The 20607-nt window shown below is 48.0% G+C and overlaps 1 protein-coding gene across 1 annotated transcript in view; it reads right to left on the bottom strand.

The window, feature by feature from the left end:
• RACGAP1 (Rac GTPase activating protein 1) overlaps nucleotides 1–11059 on the bottom strand; it is a 68553-nt gene extending 57494 nt beyond the window's left edge. The window contains exon 1 of the mRNA XM_083598740.1: nucleotides 10928–11059. Coding sequence (XP_083454866.1) covers nucleotides 10928–10948 — 21 coding nt within the window. The 5' untranslated portion in view covers nucleotides 10949–11059. The remainder of the gene's footprint in view (nucleotides 1–10927) is intronic.
• Between the last annotated feature and the right edge of the window lie 9548 nt (nucleotides 11060–20607).

The following is a 20607-nucleotide window of genomic DNA, read 5'->3' as shown; positions in this document are numbered from 1 at the left end:
CACCCTCTTGGGGAATTTCCAGACGTCCCAGGAAGCTTATTTATAAAGGAGGAGCTTTCTAGGGGGAAATCCTTCCCTTTATCTGGTGGTTGCAAGTTGTTTTAAGGGGGAAGGTGGAGACTGAGCAGAGGGGGACCATCTGTCATTGAAGCCAAATATAGATGGGTTGCCTCTTCACGCTGGAGGTGAACTAGGGGGCAAAGTAATAAGTTGGAAGCTCAAGTAGATACCTTTAGCTCAGTGGGTAGAGCATGAGACTCTTAACCTCAGGGTCTTTAGTTCAAGCCCCACGTTGGGCAAAAGATTCCCGCATTGCAAGGGGTTGGACTAGATGACCCTTGTGGTCCCCTCCAACACTACAATCAGGGGCAAGCATGTGTGGCGCCAGGGTGCAAAGATCTGCCTGGAAAAGAAAAGATCTGCTCAGGAAAAGAAAACAGGTAACATAAGGAGCCCGAGGCATCAGCGACTGAGCGAAGCTGGGCGCTTTGTGGTGTCAGCAGCGTGCGCTGGGCGGGCCTCTCCATGGCCCTACGCCAATCCCAGGCGCGCAAGAGGGCGGAGCCGGCCGGCCACCTCAGCACCTCGCTGCCTCGCTCACCTCTGAACTCACGGCGCAGAGCCGCCCGCAGCAGAAAAGCCCGCTGTGGCTCTCCAACCGACGGATGGGCTCTTCCTGGGACTCCAACGCTTGGGCCCCAGGCTCACGGCCTGGCGCCCCTGAAAGCCCAGCGCCCAGGTGCCCTGCACCCCTGGCGCCTATGGTTAAGACGGCCCTGACTACAATTCTATGATTCTATGAGCATGCAGTCTGTTCAGTTATCATAAATTTTAGGAAGTAGCTACACATGCCTGAGGAGTTTAATCACGAAGAAACAAGATTGAGGGCCTGCAACTCTTTCTTAATGCTGTATTTTAAAAGAAAGCTGTACATAGTGATTCAAAAGAGCCTTGTCAGCTATGAAGAAATATCCTGCATTCAGTCTATATGAGCTTTAGAGTTTTCCTAGTCTTTTTCTTGCGAGTATTCGCTCATTCCACTGCACTCCATCAGGTGGCGCTGTAAGCCTTTAGGATGAATCACGGAGCGTTTCTGGAGTAGAGATCGTGCGGGCATCGTCTCTCTGCCAGGACTATACCCCGCAGCGTGTTTTGTTAGGGTCTTGACCAGCCTAGCATTAAACAATCCTGCCCAAGGAGGGAATTTTGCTGTTTAAAGAACTCACGGCCTTATTCCGAGCTCGGAATCTGGAATCGTTCCTGTGGCGCTAAGCTGGCGTGCACACTCTGCGAGGGAAACCGGGGGTGGGGTGGGGTGGCGGGGAGCATGAAATGTGAAATCTGGTGTCTCATTTCAAAGAGCAAAAGGATTTACCAACAGTGGAGAGGAGAGAATTTGAGCCAGGAGAGAAGGGAAGCTTTCTGCAAAGAAGACAATGGAAGGTTTTTCCCCCCATTGATCTCAAAACAAGCCTTTTGACAGACAGTTCTGCGCTTTTTATTTCCGAATGTGGCAAACGAAGCAATAGTGGGGCTTCGTGCCATTTAAATGTGTGGCTTTAAAATCAAACCGAGTCCACGGATCTATCTGCATTTGAAACCAAACTATTATTGGGCAAATAATCTGTTTCATAGTGAGTCCCTAGTCCGCACCCCCCATCCCTTTCCAGTCCCTGTGCCAGCTATTTTGGAGTTTTACAGCCACTGAGGATCTAGCTTATGTAAGTCGGGCAAAGCCTGCGCTTGGGAGAGGGAGAGATTCAGCGAAAGAAGAAGTGCTGCCACGATGCAGGAGAATGCATCGGGGAGCAGTTCTTCCATACAAGATATTGAAAATCCTAAAGCCCAGGGCAGTGATGGTGCTCCAGAGAAAATTGCCGGTGACTCAGACTGTGCAGATAATTATTTTCATGCAGCAATGGGAGCAAGTTGCTTCCTTGCTGCTGCAATAGGCTGTGTCGGTGCTTAAGACTTGGGCCGCATCCGCACCATATACCCAAAGCACTCTTACTCCACTTTTAACAGCCATGGCTCCCCCAGCCCACCCCCCCCCAAAGAATCCTAGGAATTGAAATTTGTGCCGAGAGAGCCTCCGCAGATTTGCAATTCCCAGAACCCTTAACAAACTAGAATTATCTGGGGGAAGCCATGACCATTCAAGTGGTATGAATGTTGCGGAGACATCGTATCTTCAAAACATATTTAAAGCTTCCCCTGGAATCCTGGAAACTGTAGCTTTCCCCTTGCATAGCTAACAGTCCTGGAACAGCACCTTCACACTGGAAGGGAAGCCTTGTGAGCCTTCTACCACGACATCCATCAATGTCCACTCTTGGCATAGTCATATACAGTGGTACCTCGGGTTACAGATGCTTCAGGTTACAGACTCTAACCCAGAAATAGTGCTTCAGGTTAAGAACTTTGCTTCAGGATAAGAACAGAAATTGTGCTCCGGTGGCGCAGCGGCAGCAGGAGGCCCCATTAGCTAAAGTGGTGCCTCAGGTTAAGAACAGTTTCAGGTTAAGAGCAGACTGTCTCCCCGGGGCTAAGATCCAAGATGTAACTGAACAACTGCAAGGAATCATAAAACCCGCTGACAAATACCCCTTCCTCTTGGTTCATGTGGGAACCAATGACACTGCAAGCAATAGCCTCCAGAAGATCAAAAGAGACTACGAGGCTCTGGGCAGGAAATTGAAGCAATTAAATGCACAAATTGTCATCTCATCTGTCCTCCCAGTTGAGCGACGTGGCCCAGGGAGAGAGGGGAAAAATAGTGGAAGTGAACAGCTGGCTTCGCAAATGGTGTAAACAGGAACGGTTTGGATTCTTAGATCACGGACTGCAGTTTCTTGAAGATGGACTTCTGGCAAGCGATGGGCTGCACCTCACAACGGTTGGGAGGAATGTTTTTGCCAAAAATCTCAGAAACCTCATCAGGAGGGCTTTAAACTGACTAATGTGGGGGAGGGAGACAGTGCTCCTGAAGGTAGGAGTCTATCAATTGATGAAGATGATCATCCAAATGTCATAGACCAAATGGAGCAAACAGCACGCAGACCTAGTGGTGGGAGGAAAAAATCCTTAAATAAGAGACACGGGGGAATGATTAATGGACTTCAGTGTCTGTACACTAATGCGCAAAGCATGGGAAGCATGGGAAATAAACAAGATGAGCTTGAGCTCTTGGTACAGCAAACTAAATATGACATAATAGGCATCACTGAAACCTGGTGGGATAAGTCCCACGATTGGAATGTAATAATGGAGGGATACAATCTATTTCAGAGAAACAGACCAGACAAGAAAGGATGAGGAGTGGCGTTATATGTCAGGGATGTGTATACCTGTGAAGAGATCCAAGATTTAGAACCTCAAAGCCAAAGTGAGAGCATTTGGGTCAAAATTAAGGGAGAGAAGAATAACAGTGACCTCATTGTGGGAGTTTACTATAGATCCCCAAGCCAAACGGAGGACATAGATGATGCCTTCCTGGAACAGATGGCCAAGCATGCAAAAGGAAGGGAGATAGTAGTAATGGGGGACTTCAATTACCCGGATATTTGTTGGATGTCAAACTCAGCCAAGAGCATAAGGTCAAACAGATTCCTCACTGGCCTTGCAGACAACTTCATTGCCCAGAAAGTGGGAGAAGCAACAAGAGGAACAGCCATTTTAGATCTGGTCCTAACCAATGTTGATGACCTGGTTAGTGGGATAGAAGTGGAAGGATCATTAGGCGCGAGTGATCATGCTCTTCTGAAGTTTACTATACAGCGGAAAGGAGCAGCCAAGCATACTAGGACTCAATTTCTTGACTTTAAGAAAGCCGACTTCATAAAACTTAGGGAAGTGCTGGGTGAGATCCCATGGACAGTAATACTAAAAGGAAAGGGAGTTCATGATGGCTGGGAGTTTGTTAAGAGGGAGATAGTAAAAGCACAACTTCAGGCAATACCAATGAGATGGAAACATGGAAGGTGCCTAAAGAAGCCAGGGTGGCTATCTAAAGAACTTTTAACTGAGTTAAGATTAAAAAAGGATGTGTACAAAAAATGGAAAAGGGGGGAAACCACCAATGAGGAATTCAAACAAATAGCCAGCACGTGTAGACACAAAGTCAGAAAAGCTAAAGCACAGAATGAACTCAGGCTTGCTAGACAGGTTAAAAGCAACAAAAAAGGCTTTTATGGGTATGTTCGTAGCAAAAGGAAGAACAAAGAAACAGTGGGGTCACTCAGAGGAGAAGATGGTGAAATGCAAACAGGGGACACAGAAAGGGCTGAACTCCTCAATGCCTTCTTTGCCTCAGTCTTCTCCGATAAAGAAAACAATGCCTGACCTGAAGAATTTGGAGCAAATGATTCAGCAGAGGAAACACAGCCCAGAATAACTAAGAAGATAGTACAAGAATACTTGGCTAGTTTAGATGTATTCAAGTCTCCAGGGCCAGATGAACTGCATCCAAGAGTATTAAAAGAACTGGCAGATGTGATCTCAGAACCACTGGCAGTCATCTTTGAGAATTCCTGGAGAACAGGCGAAGTCCCGGCAGACTGGAGGAGGGCAAATGTTGTCCCTATTTTCAAAAAGGGGAAAAGAGAGGACCCAAATAATTACCGCCCAGTCAGTCTGACATCAATACCAGGGAAGATTCTGGAGCAGATCATTAAGCAAACAGTCTGTGAGCACCTAGAAAGGAATGCTGTGATCACCAATAGTCAGCATGGATTTCTGAAAAATAAGTCATGTCAGACTAACCTGATCTCGTTTTTTGACAGAATTACAAGCCTGGTAGATGAAGGGAACGCAGTGGATGTAGCCTACCTTGATCTCAGCAAGGCATTTGACAAGGTGCCCCATAATCAGTGGCGTAGCGTGGGTTGTCAGCACCCGGGGCAAGGCAAGTAATTTGCGCCCCCTAACCCGTGGATTTGCGCCCCCTAACCCATGGATTTGCCCTAACCCCAGATGTTGCGCCCGGTGCGGCCGGGCCCCCCCTGCACCCCCCACGCTACGCCAGTGCCCATAATATTCTTGTAAAGAAGCTGGTAAAATGCGGTCTTAACTATGCTACCACTCAGTGGATTTGTAACTGGCTGACTGACCGAACCCAAAGGGTGCTCATCAATGGTTCCTCTTCATCCTGGAGAAGAGTGACTAGTGGGGTGCCACAGGGTTCTGTCTTGGGCCCGGTCTTATTCAACATCTTTATCAACGACTTGGATGATGGACTCAAGGGCATCCTGATCAAATTTGCAGATGACACCAAACTGGGAGGGGTGGCTAACACCCCAGAGGACAGGATCACACTTCAAAACGACCTTGACAGATTAGAGAACTGGGCCAAAACAAACAAGATGAATTTTAACAGGGAGAAATGTAAAGTATTGCACTTGGGCAAAAAAACCGAGAGGCACAAATACAAGATGGGTGACACCTGGCTTGAGAGCAGTACATGTGAAAAGGATCTAGGAGTCTTGGTTGACCACAAACTTGACATGAGCCAACAGTGTGACGCGGCAGCTAAAAAAGCCAATGCAATTCTGGGCTGCATCAATAGGAGTATAGCATCTAGATCAAGGGAAGTAATAGTGCCACTGTATTCTGCTCTGGTCAGACCTCACCTGGAGTACTGTGCCCAGTTCTGGGCACCACAGTTCAAGAAGGACACTGACAAACTGGAACGTGTCCAGAGGAGGGCAACCAAAATTGTCAAAGGCCTGGAAACGATGCCTTATGAGGAACGGCTAAGGGAGCTGGGCATGTTTAGCCTGGAGAAGAGGAGGTTAAGGGGTGATATGATAGCCATGTTCAAATATATAAAAGGATGTCACATAGAGGAGGGAGAAAGGTTGTTTTCTGCTGCTCCAGAGAAGCGGACACGGAGCAATGGTTCCAAACTACAAGAAAGAAGATTCCACCTAAACATTAGGAAGAACTTCCTGACAGTAAGAGCTGTTCGACAGTGGAATTTGCTACCAAGGAGTGTGGTGGAGTCTCCTTCTTTGGAGGTCTTTAAGCAGAGGCTTGACAACCATATGTCAGGAGTGCTCTGATGGTGTTTCCTGCTTGGCAGGGGGTTGGACTCGATGGCCCTTGTGGTCTCTTCCAACTCTATGATTCTATGATTCTATGACCTCTGGAACGAATTAAGTACTTAACCCGAGGTACCACTGTAGTTGAATTCGACTGGACTAAACCATCCATCCTACAACAGCTTTATGGTGTGGTTCACCCTGGTATCAATACAGAGGAAGGATGGGCTATAATAAACATTTTAAATTAAACATACACACACACAAATAAGTCACTTGGGCACACAATTAAGTCACTGAAGCACACCCACCATTGTGAGGCTTCCTGAGCTGTTATTATTGGTTACGAACTACCGGTGATGTCACAAAAGCACTTGACAACTGAGTGGGTCTAAAGATGGGCCAACAGATCGCAACAACAATAATAATTCAGCACGAGCAGAACAGAAATCGTGCAGCGGCAGCGGGAGGCCCCATTAGCTAAAGTGGTACCTCAGGTTAAGAACAGTTTCAGGTTAAGAACAGACCTCCAGAACGAATTAAGTTCTTAACCCAAGGTACCACTGTACTCCATTAGCTCCTTTTGTGCTTCCGATTCATCGTCTACCACTGCTGGGTCCACCTCTTCCTCCAAATCAATATTTTTCCCAGCCCTTTTTTCTTTTTGGGTGGAGCAGGGCAAGTATTTGGCTCCGTAGAAGCAGAACACAGACTCCCGTGCAAGTCTGTCATCTCCTTTATGGCCTCCTGCCTGACAGCCTCTGGAGCTGTCAAGAAACGCAGTTCCCATTATTCTTGGCTGTGGGTGGGTGCTTTAAATGTGCAGGACGTGGGTGGCTCTGTGGTCTAAACCACTGAGCCCCTTGGGCTTGCCAATCGGAAGGTCAGTGGTTCAAATCCCCGCGATGGGGTGAGCTCCCGTTGCTCTGTCCCAGCTCCTGCCAACCTAGCCATTCGAAAGCACGCCAGTGCAAGTAGATAAATAGGTAGCGCTCTGGCGGGAAGGTAAACGGCGTTTCCGTGTGCTCTGGCTTCCGTCACGGTGATCTGTTGCACCAGATGCTGGCCACATGACCCAGAAAGCTGCCTGTAGACAAACACCGGCTCCCTTGGCCTGAAAGCGAGATGAGCGCCGCGACCCCATAGATGCTCTTGACTGGACTTAACCATCCTGGGGTCCTTTATGTGCTTTAGAGGTATTGTGTGTGCACAAGTAACTTTAATTTGTATTGTGTGGGAATGACTGGAGAATACAATGGGGTGCGCGCACACACACACACACACACACACACACACACACGAATTCATGCACACACGTTCCATGAATTAGCATGGGGTGCAAATCCTTAGGCCATTCTCTGTCAATACCAACAAATAGGCATGGAAGGGCTACTTTCTCATTCATTTCAGGTGGGGATGTGCTCCTAGGCCACATCTGCCCATTGCCTAGTCTGCTGCCCACTTAAAGTTACCAGATTTTTTAAATTGAATCCAGGGACACTTTTTAACTTCCTACTAAACAGATGGATTTTGTCAGGGGACTGATTTGTAAATCTGGGGACTGTCCCCGGGAAACAGGGACGTCTGGTAACCTTACCTTAACGCCACTCTGTATCTGCTGCCTGAGGCAGCCTCTTCCTCTTGCCTCATAAGAGGGACGTTTCAGTCCCACGTTGACACTAACAAAAGTTAGGGATGCCGGGTCAGGAGCATCCCAGATCTGTAGATTTCAGTGACATCACAAGGGGGGGGGGCTTTTTCTCTGCAGCCACCACGTCCTTTTGTGACATCACTGGCAGCCGGCAGCCAGCGGCAACAGCTGGAGAGCCATCAGCACAGACTCCCCAAGCCTGACTAGGTGGCTTCCAACTTATATAAAAACATAATAAAACATTGCACATTTAAAAGCTTCCCCATACAGGGATGCCTTCAGATGCCTTCCAAAAGTTATATACCGTATTTTTCGCCCTATAGGACACACCGTCCCATAAGGCGCACCTAGTTTTTTGGGGGGGAAATAAAGGGGAAAAAATTATTTTTCCCCCCCAGGCGCGGGGCTGCGGCGGGGGAGGCCCGAGCTTCCCCCGACCCCAGCCCCCAAACAGGCAGCTCTCTGCAAGCCGTGGGAGCCCAGCCCTGGCTCCCGCTGCTTGCTGAGAGGTCCGCGAAGCCTGGGTGCGCAGGCTTCGGCTTGCAGGCAACTCTCCGCAAACAGCAGGAGCGCTCCCGCTGCTTGCGGAGAGGTCCGCGAAGCCTGGAGAGCGAGAGGGGTCGTTGCGCACCGACCCCTCTTGCTCTCCAGGCTTCAGCGAAAGCCTGCATTCGCCCCATAGGACGCACACACATTTCCCCTTCATTTTTGGAGGGGAAAAAGTGCGTCCTATAGGGCGAAAAATACGGTAGTTGCTCATCTGCTTGACATCTGATGGGAGGGTGTTCCACAGGGTGGGTGCCACTACCCAGAAGGCCCTCTGCCTGGTTCTCTGTAACTTCAATTCTCGCCAGAAGGCCCTCAGAGCTGGACCTCAGTTTCTGAGCTGAACGCTCCTTCAGGTATACTGGGCCGAGGCCATCAGGGCTTTAAAAGTCAGCACCAACACTTTGAATTGTGCTCGGAAACATACTGAGAGCCAACATAGGTCTTTCAGGACCAGTGTTATATGGTCCCTGTGGCCGCTCCCAGTGACCAGCCTAGCTGCCACAAGGGTACGCCACACAAGCATACACTAACCAACATCCATAAAGAACACCAACATCGTCATTCACTCTCTTTTTATATATATAATCTTAATTAAATTTTCTGTTTCGCAATTTAAAATACTCATTTAAAACAACCTTAAAATATCAATGACTTCCCTTCTTCTCTTTCCATGGTTCATTTTGCACATCATATATCCTTGCATATTTTACAAAATCTAAACCCTTCGGTATTCCATTACTACGTCTTTCAAAACTTATTTACACTGTTGAATTTATCTTAATGCTGCCAATGTTTTCAGCTGTACACAATTCCCCCCATATATTCAATAAACATTTTCCAATCTTCTCTAAATGTATGTTCTTGTTACCTTATTCTATATGTTAAATTGTGCACGCTGCACATACTCTGTCAGCTTAAGCTGCCATTCTTCTTTAGTTAGGACCTCGCTTGTTTTCCATTTTTGTACTAACAAAACACGGGCCACAGTAGTAGCACACATACCGTATTTTTCGCTCTATCGGACGCACTTTTTCCCCTCCAAAAATGAAGGGGAAATGTGTGTGCGTCCTATGGAGCGAATGCAGGCTCCCTGGCTTCAGCGATAGCGAGGCAAAGCCTCCAAAGCCTGTGCTCCGGAGGCTTCGCGTTGCTTCCGCTGAAGCCAGGAGAGTCTGCTCTTTGAGGCTGGTGGTGGGGAAAGCAGCGCTTCCCCCATCGCCAGCCCCAGAGGATGGGGGGCAGCGGGGAGGCGCGCGACGCCTTCCCGCTACTCTCCAACCCTCCTGTGGGCTTTTGCGGGAGATGGGGGAATTCCCCCACCTCCCGCAAAAGCAGGCAAAAGCCGCGCGCTCTTTAAAGGGGCTCCGTGGCTTCTGCTGGCTTTTCTAGGAGGTGGGGGAATCCCCCCACCTCCTAGAAAAGCCCGCAGGAGCCGCGCACCCTTTAAAGAGCGAGCGGCTCTTGGGGGCTTTTCCCCAAGGAGGGAGAAGGGACTGACTGGCCGAGTCAGTCCCTTCTCCCTCCTGCGGGCTTTTGCGGGAGATGGGGGAATTCCCCCACCTCCCGCAAAAGCAGGCAAAAGCCGTGCGCTCTTTAAAGGGGCTGCACGGCTTTGCTGGCTTTTCTAGGAGGTGGGGGAATTCCCCCACCTCGCAGAAAAGCCTGCAAGAGCCACACAGCCTTTAAAGAGCGCGCAGCTCTTGGGGGCTTTTCCCCAAGGAGGGAGAAGGGACTGACTGGCCGTTTCAGTCCCTTCTCCCTCCTGGTCGAAAAGCCCGCAGGAGTCACGCGGGGCTCCTGTGGGCTTTTGCGGGAGGTGGGGGAATTCTGCCACCTCCCGCAAAAGCAGGGAGAAGGTCTTGGAGTAGCGCACAGGCTGCGTGCAGCCTGTCCACTGCTCCCAGAGCTGCGGGGGGGGTGTCATATTTTTTCCTTGATTTCCCCCCCTGAAAACTAGGTGCGTCCTATGGTCCGGTGCGTCCAATCGTGCGAAAAATACGGTAAATACAGTGGTACCTCAGGTTACATATGCTTCAGGTTACATACGCTTCAGGTTACAGACTCTGCTAACCCAGAAATAGTAACTCGGGTTAAGAACTTTGCTTCAGGATAAGAACAGAAATCGTGTTCTGGTGGCACAGCAGCAGCAGGAGGCCCCATTAGCTAAAGTGGTGCTTCAGGTTAAGAACAGTTTCAGGTTAAGAACGGACCTCCGGTACGAATTAAGTTCTTAACCCGAGGTACCACTGTAACCTTTTTTGACATCTGGGAATTTCAATCTGAATTATCCCCAACGAAAAGGACTCTGTTGCTGTTTTTGGGAAAGTACTTTAAAACATTTTTTTCAATTCATTATGGATTATTTCCCAATACTCTTTTACCCTTTTACATGTCCACCACATTGTCATTCACTCTCCATTCATTCACATTCGCGCCCTGGCTTCAACCCACAAATATCCACCAACTTCTGCCAACCAGCTCCTGAAGGTGAATTTCAACCAGCTTACACCCGCAAACATCAGCCTGCATCAGCCTTGCGGCATCCGCCGGATTCCAAATGCAAAACCCACAAGCGCCCACTGACTAACCTCTGCCAGCTTCTGCTAGTTCCATCGCTTGACGTAGCCAGCTTCTGTCCATGGATATCAGATGCCTTCAAGCCACCGTCCCGCTCAGCAAAGGAACTTGCCTTATTAATGCTCCACAGCATCCCGCAGCTGGATGGCCGCCCAGGTCCATCTGCCAATTTGGCTCCTGCAGGTGGAGGAAAACTGGGCCATGCTGAATTATTATTATTGTTGCAATCTGTTGGCCCACCTTTTGACTCACTCAGTTGCCAAGTGCTTTTGTGACATCACCGGTACTTCGTAACCAATGATAACAGCTTGGGAAGCCTCACAATGGTGGGTATGACTTATTTGTGTGTGTGTGTGTGTGTGTTTAATTTAAAATGTTTCTTATAGCCCATCCTTCCTCTGTATTGATACCAGGGTGAACCACACCATAAAGCCGTTGTAGGATGGATGGTTTAGTCCAGTCAAATTCAACTACAGTGGTACCTCAGGTTAAGTACTTAATTTGTTCTGGAGGTCCGTACTTAACCTGAAACTGTTCTTAACCTGAAGCACCACTTTAGCTAATGGGGCCTCCTGCTGCCGCGCGATTTCTGTTCTCATCCTGAAGCAAAGTTCTTAACCCGAGGTAATATTTCTGGGTTAGCAGAGTCTGTAACCTGAAGTGTATGTAACCTGAAGCGTATGTAACCCGAGGGGACCACTGTATGGGGCTGCGGCGCTCATCTCGCTTTCAGGCCGAGGGAGCCGGTGTTTGTAGACAGACAGCTTTCCGGGTCATGTGGCCGGCATGACTAAACCGCTTCTGGCGCAGAGGTCTATGATGAGTGCCAGAGCTCATGGAAACGCCGTTTACCTTCCCACTGCAGCAGTACCTATTTATCTACTCGCACTAGTATGCTTTCGAATGGCTAGGTTGGCAGAACAAAGCAACGGGAGCTCACCCTGTCACAGGGATTCAAACTGCTGACCTTACGATCGGCAATCCCAAGAGGCTCAGCAGCTTAGACCACAGAGCCACCCGCATCTCGTTGCTGTTGTAGAAACCCTTCCAGAGTGAACCTTCCAGGGGCCGCATGCAAGTGTTGGTATCAATACAGAGGTGGGGGGAGGCCTATAAATAATATTTTTCATAAACACTGTGGCTAAGGAGGGCTGGATATGAGGAAGCCAGTGTGGTGTAATGGTTAGAGCATCAGGAAGGAAAAAGAAAATTACAAAAAAAAAGAAAAGGGAAATTATTGGTTTTTTTAAAAAATGGTTGGAGCATCAGACTAGGAGCAGGGTTCGAATCCCTGCTAAGCTGTGAAGCTCACTGGGTCATGTGACCCTGATACCGGTCACTGTCTCTCAGCCTAGCCTTCCTCACATGGTTGTTGTGGGGATTACTGTATTTTTCGCTCTGTAAGATGCACCAGACCGCAAGACGCACCTAGTTTTTGGAGGAGGAAAACAAGGGGGGGGGGGGAATTCTGAATCTCAGAAGCCAGAACAGCAAGAGAGATCGCTGCGCAGAGAAAGCAGCAATCCTTCTTGCTGTTCTGGCTTCTGTGATAGCTGTGCAGCCTGCATTCACTCCATAAGACGCACACACATTTCCCCTTACTTTTTAGGAGGGAAAAAAGTGAGTCTTATAGAGCAAAAAATACAGTAAATGTTTGCCACCTTGAGCTCTTTGAAGGAGAAGGTGTGGAATGAATGAATAGGAAGGCCAGACAAGCATGGGCTGGCAGAAGGCTGTTGGAGCAGTGCCCAATCTGCCTGGGTGGATCGGCCTCTGTTGAACACAACCGTAGACATTTGCGTGTGAACCTGTGCCTTTAAAAAGCTGCCTTTGGGAGGAACGAGAAAGCTCTCTTCCAGTTCATTCGTTGCTGGCTCCCTGTGTCCTAAAGCAGTGCTAAGGGACCACTGTTTTACCAGCTTTGGAAGGAAGGATGATTCCGTGTCAGAAGTCACTTCAGCGCCCCAGCATCCTGCAAGGAGGACTTGGCACCACCAGAGGCAATGCCTTCTCGACTGCAAAAAAATGTCAAACCAGGACACCCATTTCGCAGGGTCACTAAACCACTCACGGCCACCCAGCCTCTCTGCAAAAGAGCAAGGGTGCTGGCAGCCGTGTCCTGGCCCCGTTCCAGTTTAGGAAATGTGTTTTGGGCAGGCCTGGGAGTCCCTTCTGCCAACGCAAGGCGATGCTTTCATCCTTCCTCTGGAGAATAGCTGCTTCCTCTCTCTCCGCTGGGACTTGGATTTCAGAGTCAGGTGAAGAGATGCCTATCTATATCCTGTCTTAAGCACTTTGGGTTCCTTATTCATGAAGGGAGCTGTATAAATGGGAGATCATTATCTAGCTGATTAACATAGCTCTTAAGCCACATACAAACTGTATCCATAATTTATTGAAATCTGGCATAATGGCAGCTTATTAACTGAATTCCGCGATGAAGATTTCATTTATAAAAAATTATCCAGCCTTTCTTCCACAGTCAGGAGGGCCAAGTCAGGATGGTGCTGCCACTGTTGAACTACAACCATAAAAGGTAAAGGGTAAAGGGACCCCTGACCATTAGGTCCAGTCGTGACCGACTCTGGGGTTGCGGCGCTCATCTCGCTTTATTGGCCGAGGGAGCCGGCGTACAGCTTCTGGGTCATGTGGCCAGCATGACTAAGCTGCTTCTGGCGAACTAGAGCAGCGCACGGAAACACCGTTTACCTTCCCGCCGGTGTGGTACCTATTTATCTACTTGCACTTTGAGGTGCTTTCGAACTGCTAGGTTGGCAGGAGCAGGGACCGAGCAACGGGAACTCACTCCGTCGCGGGGATTTGAACCGCCGACCTTCTGATCGGCAAGTCCTAGGCTCTGTGGTTTAGACAACAGCACCACCCGTGTCCCTTGAACTACAACCATAGCCGCACCTAATTCGCAACATCCATTACAGTGGTACCTCGGGTTACAGACGCTTCAGGTTACAGGTACTTCAGCTTGCAGACTCCACTAACCCAGAAATAGTACCTCGGGTTAAGAACTTTGCTTCAGGATGAGAACAGAAATTGTGCTCTGGCGGCGTGATGGCAGCAGGAGGCCCCATTAGCTAAAGTGGTACCTCAGCTTAAGAACAGTTTCAGGTTAAGAACGGACCTCCAGAACGAATTAAGTTCTTAACTTGAGGTACTCCTGTACTTATTTGCAGGTGTTATTCACCAGTCTGGCACTCTAGAACAGAGGTTTTCAACCTTTTTGAGTCCACAGCTCCCTTGACTGACTACCATACCCTCCAACATTTCTCCGATGAAAATAGGGACGTCCCATTCCATAATGATAATTTTACTATTTGTACCCCACACATCTTACTGGGTTGCCCCAGGTTCTCTGAGCAGCTTCCAACACATATAAAATCATTAAACATTTTTTAAAAACTTCCCTATGGAGGATTTCTTCAGAAGGCTGGGGGTTGGATAAGTCCATACATTGGATAACTCCAACATTTCTCCAATGAAAATAGAAGCATCCTAAGGAAAAGCATGATATTCCGGGATCAAATCAGAAACCGGGACAGCTTCTCTAAATCAGGGATGTCCCTGGAAAATAGGGACACTTGGAGGGTCTGAACTACATTCATTCTGTCGTTTCCCTGTGGGGTAACGCTCTCTGACCTCAGAAGCCCAGTTATGTCACCCCTTGCCTGCAGAGCCGGCAGCCCCTCACCTCTTTTCGAACACCCCCCCTTGTGGAAGGTTCCCTCAGCCTCCTCTCCCCTCTCCTTGGGAGTCCACCAGGTAGCTGCCACAGTCAACCCCTGGTCTCTGAGCCACACCCCCCACACACACCAAAGAGAGCTGTCTCCTCATGTTGCCCCACAGGGACCTGGGAAGAGGATGCCCCCAGCCTTAGTGGCCCAGTGGAGATTGGCCGAAGGTGAATATGAGGCCGCCATCTTTCTCCCCTTGGGAGGCAGCAGTGGCGGCAGCGGGCCAGCCCCAGAGACACCATTCGCCTGGGGAACTTGTAGCCAGGGCTGCTGCAATGAACAGCTGTGCAAGGTTTTGGAAGGCAGAGACGTGAGAGGGCATCAGAGGAAGGAGGGAAGGAAAGAGAGATGAAGGCCAGTGTTGCCTATGGCCCACCAGACCATCATTTGTTATGTACTGAGTTGAATAGGTTCCAAAAGGCAGCAGTCTGATTGGTCCTAGAACAATAGAATTCAGAATACAGCAGTCTGATTGGTCCTAAAACAATAGGATTCAGAATGCAGCAGTCTGATTGGTCCTAGAACAATAGGGTCCAGAATGCAGCAGTCTGATTGGTCCACAGGAGCCACCCAATCCAGCTCCAGGTGGAAGTGAATCCGCAACCTGATTGGCCTACAGGTGAATCCCGGAATTAGCCAATCACGTGGGCCCCATTGTGTAAATAATGTATATAAAGCAGACATTCTGGGGGAACTTCCATTCCTCCTCACCACTATGAGCTGAATAAAGAGCATGAAATCCACTCTCGACTCCGAGTATATTTCATCATTCAAGGCGTCCCAGGGTACCACAGCACACTGGTTGAAGACCACTGCTCTAGAGCATCCAGATTGCCAAGGAGGGACCAACCCTTTGTTTTCAGTGAATGCTGCTATGTCTCCCAACATAATACCCCTACAACAGTGGGGAGCCTTATCATTGGGGGCTGAACCCAGCACCTTCTGTTTAGCCCTCAGGACTCTCCAGGTGCTATAGCCCCACCATGCTGCTTCTCCTCTGACCAGAATCCTTACTGCCTTGGCTGCACACCTTTCTCAGGTGCTTCTGCTTGGCTGGAATATGCTTTTGAACTGTGCTAAGGCCTCTTGCCTACCTGGATGGAGGACAGAGAGGTGTGGGTGTAAGTAGAAACCACGGGCTTTTCTGTGGATAGAATACAGTCTACTGCATGGGTAGGCAAACTAAGGCCCAGAGGCCGGATCCGGCCCAATCACCTTCTAAATCCGGCCTGTGGACGGTCCGGGAATCAGCGTGTTTTTACATGAGTAGAATGTGTCCTTTTATTTAAAATACATCTCTGGGTTATTTGTGGGGCCTGCCTGGTGTTTCTACATGAGTAGAATGTGTGCTTTTATTTAAAATACATCTCTGGGTTATTTGTGGGGCCTGCCTGGTGTTTTTACATGAGTAGAATGTGTGCTTTTATTTAAAATGCATCTCTGGGTTATTTGTGGGGCATAGGAATTTGTTCATCTTTATTTTTTTTTTCAAAATATAGTCTGGCCCCCCACAAGTTCTGAGGGACAGTGGACCAGCCTGCTGAAAAGGTTTGCTGACCCCTGGTCTACTGTAAAGGGTCTGTTGCTCCACCCACTTTCACTTCTGGCCCCACCCACCCTTGACATGTGCCCGCAACTCCCCTTAAGGTTACCCAAGAAGGAATATGACTCTGGATTTGTAACAGGTTCTCTGCCAAGGGTGCCAACTTGAATAAAATATTGGAAGGCCCAAGTAAGTAATTGATCACATGATGTGGTGGCAATGCCCAGTACTTTATTTCTGGGGGGGCGGGGACGACGGAGGGGAACGCATATCACTGAACATTTTGTCCATTTACTGTATTTATTTTTCCTGATTTGAACTATAAAATGGTGATTTTCTTGAGTGAAAATTGTTGTTGTTGTTTAGTCATGTCCGACTCTTCGTGACCCCCTGGACCGGAGCACGCCAGGCACTCCTGTCTTCCACTGCCTCCCGCAGTTTACTCAAACTCATGCTGGTAGCTTCGAGAACACTGTCCAACCATCTCGTCCTCTGTCGTCCCCTTCTCCTTGTGCCCTCCATCTTTCCCAACATCAGGGTCTTTTCCAGGGAGTCTTCTCTTCTCATGAGGTGGCCAAAGTATTGGAGCCTCAGCTTCAGGATCTGTCCTTCCAGTGAGCACTCAGGGCTGATTTCCTTCAGAATGGATAGGTTTGATCTTCTTGCAGTCCATGGGAGTCTCCTCCAGCACCATAATTCAAAAGCATCAATTCTTTGGCGATCAGCCTTCTTGAAAATTAGTGAAAATTAGAGTACCCCTAAACATTTTTTATTAAAAAAAGCACTGGCAATGCCCATCAACTTTGGGGCCCCCCGAACCCCTCAAATATTTTATTTAGGGGAGATGGAGACCCCTCAGCCCCTAGAGGTTGGCTCTTGTGTTCTCTGCCCCTGAGTCCTGACCTATGGACAAGAAGGCAGGACGAAAAGATAATTCATGGAGTCCATTTATTCAGTGGCCCTAGAGTAGCCAAAAACAAAACAAAACGGGAGTACATCGCCGGAAAGGAGTTAAGAGACGGCACCAATTTTCACAAAATTAGCATGTGCAAATAGATATGTAAAGAGGCACATTTAGAAATGACTGCTGTGATTTAAATAGAAATTCAATACATCTCTCGCCTCCGTGGGGAAGACTGCGACCAGGTGTCCCTGCTCTCCCTTCTTCGGTTTATTTGTACTGAAAGCAGACTTGGACCAAACATGGCCACTCTGCGTGGTCTCCAGATTGGCATTGCTGACTGGAGCTGATGGGAGCCGGAGGGCAACAGGTTCTGCATTCTTGCTTCATGGCACGGTGCTTGGTAAACAGCAGATGCAATGTAGCGAAGGATGGTAAGATGACAAGTGTGCCACTCATTTTTCCCACACCTCTTCCAAGCCAATGGGGCTTAAATCCTCAATGGACAGAGCATGTAGGTCCAAAGTATTTGCATGTCGAGGTCCCCAAGCCACCTTCCTAATAACTCACAACACACACATAATTTTTGTTTTAAGGTATTTGGCATAATTTTGGTCACAACTTTATTGAAATACATAAATGTGAGTGGTTGTTTAGGCATTGGTTAAGACTATCTGTCCCCCCGCCAGGGGACAGAACTGACTTCTGGGCAGGACTTCCGGAAGGAAAAATGGGGGGGGGGGGAGCAAGGATGATGTGTTTTTGGATAATATGTCTTGTTATAATTCTGAATAAAAAAAATTTAAAAAGAGAAAAGAATAGACAGCATCCTCCTTTCTTTTGCCAAATATGCTGAAGAATTCTAGAGCAAAATCCACTTACGATTGCTTTTGGTCTACTATGGCTTATCAAAGGAGACACAGCCCCTCCAAGCGTCCCTACTTAAGCAGGAAGTGGGATGAATACTATAGTTCTTCATTCAGTCTTCAGATATCACCTTACCTCCAGGTCTCTCTCTCTCCCACACAGCCAGTGTGGTGTAGTGGTTAAGAGCGGTAATCTCGTAATCTGGGGAACCGGGTTCGGGTCTCCGCTCCTCCACATGCAGCTGCTGGGTGACCTTGGGCTAGTCACACTTCCTTGAAGTCTCTCAGCCCCACTCACCTCACAGAGTGTTTGTTGTGGGGAAGGAAGGGAAAGGAGAATGTGAGCCGCTTTGAGACTTCTTCGGGTAGTGATAAAGCAGGATATCAAATCCAAACTCTTCTTCTTCCTCTTTCCCCCTGCCAGTGGCGTAGCGTGGGGGGTGCAGGGGGGGCCGGCCGCACCGGGCACAACATCTGGGGGTTAGGGTTAGGGGGCGCAAATCCATGGGTTAGGGGGCGCAAATTACTTGCCTTGCCCCGGGTGCTGACAACCCACGCTACGCCACTGCCCCCTGCATGTCTGAAAGGTAGACCTGAGCTTCCTCAGTGGGGAGCTTTTGTCGAATATTTACTGCATGCAATTCATAAGTTCTCTTTTTTTTATATATAAGATATTCATTAAGATTTTTTAAAGTATTACAATAAAATGAAAAAATAATAATAACAAAAATACAAAATAAAAATAATTTAAAACACACATTTTCCATTGCTTATTTTCCTTTAGCTTGTTTCCCAGACCTCCTCATACCTCCCTTTTCTGTATTCCACCTCAAATTGTTGGTTCAGCAAATCCTTACCATTATGTTTTTACCTATTTATAACCCTTTTTTCATATTCTCTTAAAGCATTACAGCTGGAAACCACTTAATTTCTATCCAACATCATTCTAACATTCGTTAATTTTACAATATTTCTGTAGATAATCTTTAAATTTCTTCCAATCTTCTTCCACCGACTCTTCTCCCTGGTCTCGGATTCTGCCAGTCATTTCTGCCAATCCCATATAGTCCATCACCTTCATCTGCCATTCTTCCAAAGTGGGTAAGTCTTGTGTCTTCCAATACTTTGCAGTAAGTATTCTTGCTGCTGTTGTAGCGTACATAAAAAAAGTTCTGTCCTTCTTTGGCACCAATTGGCCGACAATGCCCAGAAGGAAGGCCTCTGGTTTCTTCAGGAAGGTATATTTAAATACCTTTTTCATTTCATTATATATCATCTCCCAGAAAGCCTTGATTCTTGGGCACGTCCACCAAAGGTGAAAGAATGTACCTTCAGTTTCTTTACATTTCCAACATTTATTATCGGGCAAATGATATATTTTTGCAAGGTTGACTGGGGTCATGTACCACCCAATTCATAAGTTCTCTCGCAAGAGTGTTTGTACATCAGAGGTGCCTGCGAGGCACAAATTTAGCAGGTGAGGCTAGTACAGAGATGAAACGATAGGCAGCATGCTTCATTGGCTGAATCTGTGCTTATTAGGCAGCAGTTATCGGCTCGGGAGCCCTGCCAGGAAACAGTTGGCAACCCCAGCCAGAATGCTGCCACATGCTTGTATTCAATGAATTAATCTAGGCTTTCTGAAATCAGCGCATAAGACTGCTGTTGCTTTCTGGGCTGCGCGAGAGAGATCACCCATTAGACCAGGAGCGTGAAGGAAGAAAACCTGAATGCATGACATCATGGAAAGTGGCAACTGGTAACAGCTACCACTCCCAATATGTTCTGCCTTTCCAAAAAGCTCCATTCAATATGGTATCCCACCTCTCATATTTCCATATGCATTCATTTGCCCATCTGTCCCTGAAGAGACCTGTTTCCTAGCGTGAATATAGATATAATCACGAAACAGAAATTTCTTTTTAAAAAAATGCTTAGTTGAAACATTTTGGCTTCTGCCTTTCTCAGTAACACAAAGAAGGCAGAAGCCCAAACGCTTAGCTACACGGTTTTACATCTCCCTCTGTTTTGTCATTCACTTATTTTTCATATATAATTACTTAGCATTTGACAGTGCTCTTATAAGCTCTAGGGTCTACTTGTTCTCTCTGTGTGTGTTTGTGTGTGTATATATAGACTGAGTTGCAAGGAAGACATATGGGGAAAGCATCACAATTCTTCTTCAGTACATGGCGTCGATCTGCTCAGTCTGCTTTCAATGGGCTCTTAACCAGTGGGGGCGGGGTCACTGGGCTGAGTGTGGGAGAGACATACATCCACTGCCACTTAGGGAAGGTTCACATAACCATTATATGATGCCCCCCGTTATATATGTGGCTGAGAACTAATGATCTAAAGCTGCCACAAGGTGACATTTGGGGGGCATCTAATGGGGGGCAGCAGGAACTTGGGCAGCAGGGTTCATCATACATGGGAATTTAGGAAGCTGCCTTATACTGAATAAGGTCATTGGTTTGTCTAGTTATGCATAGTCTCTACATTATACAGACAGGGGACATGGGTGGCGCTGTGGTCTAAACCACTGAGCTTCTTGGGCTTGCTGATCAGAAGGTTGGCGGTTCAAATCCCCATAACGGGGTGAGCTGCCGTTGATCTGTGCCAGCTTCTGCCAACCTAGCAGTTTGAAAGCACACCAGTGCAAGTAGATAAATAGGTACCGCTGCAGCAGGAAGGTAAACGGCATTTCTGTGCGCTCTGGTTTCCATCATGGTATCC

The sequence above is a fragment of the Podarcis filfolensis genome, assembly GCF_964270895.1.
Source record: "Podarcis filfolensis genome assembly, chromosome: 2".
Taxonomy (NCBI): Eukaryota; Metazoa; Chordata; class Lepidosauria; order Squamata; family Lacertidae; genus Podarcis; species Podarcis filfolensis.
Note: the sequence above shows the minus strand (reverse complement) of the source record. Positions and strands in the feature narration are given on the sequence as shown.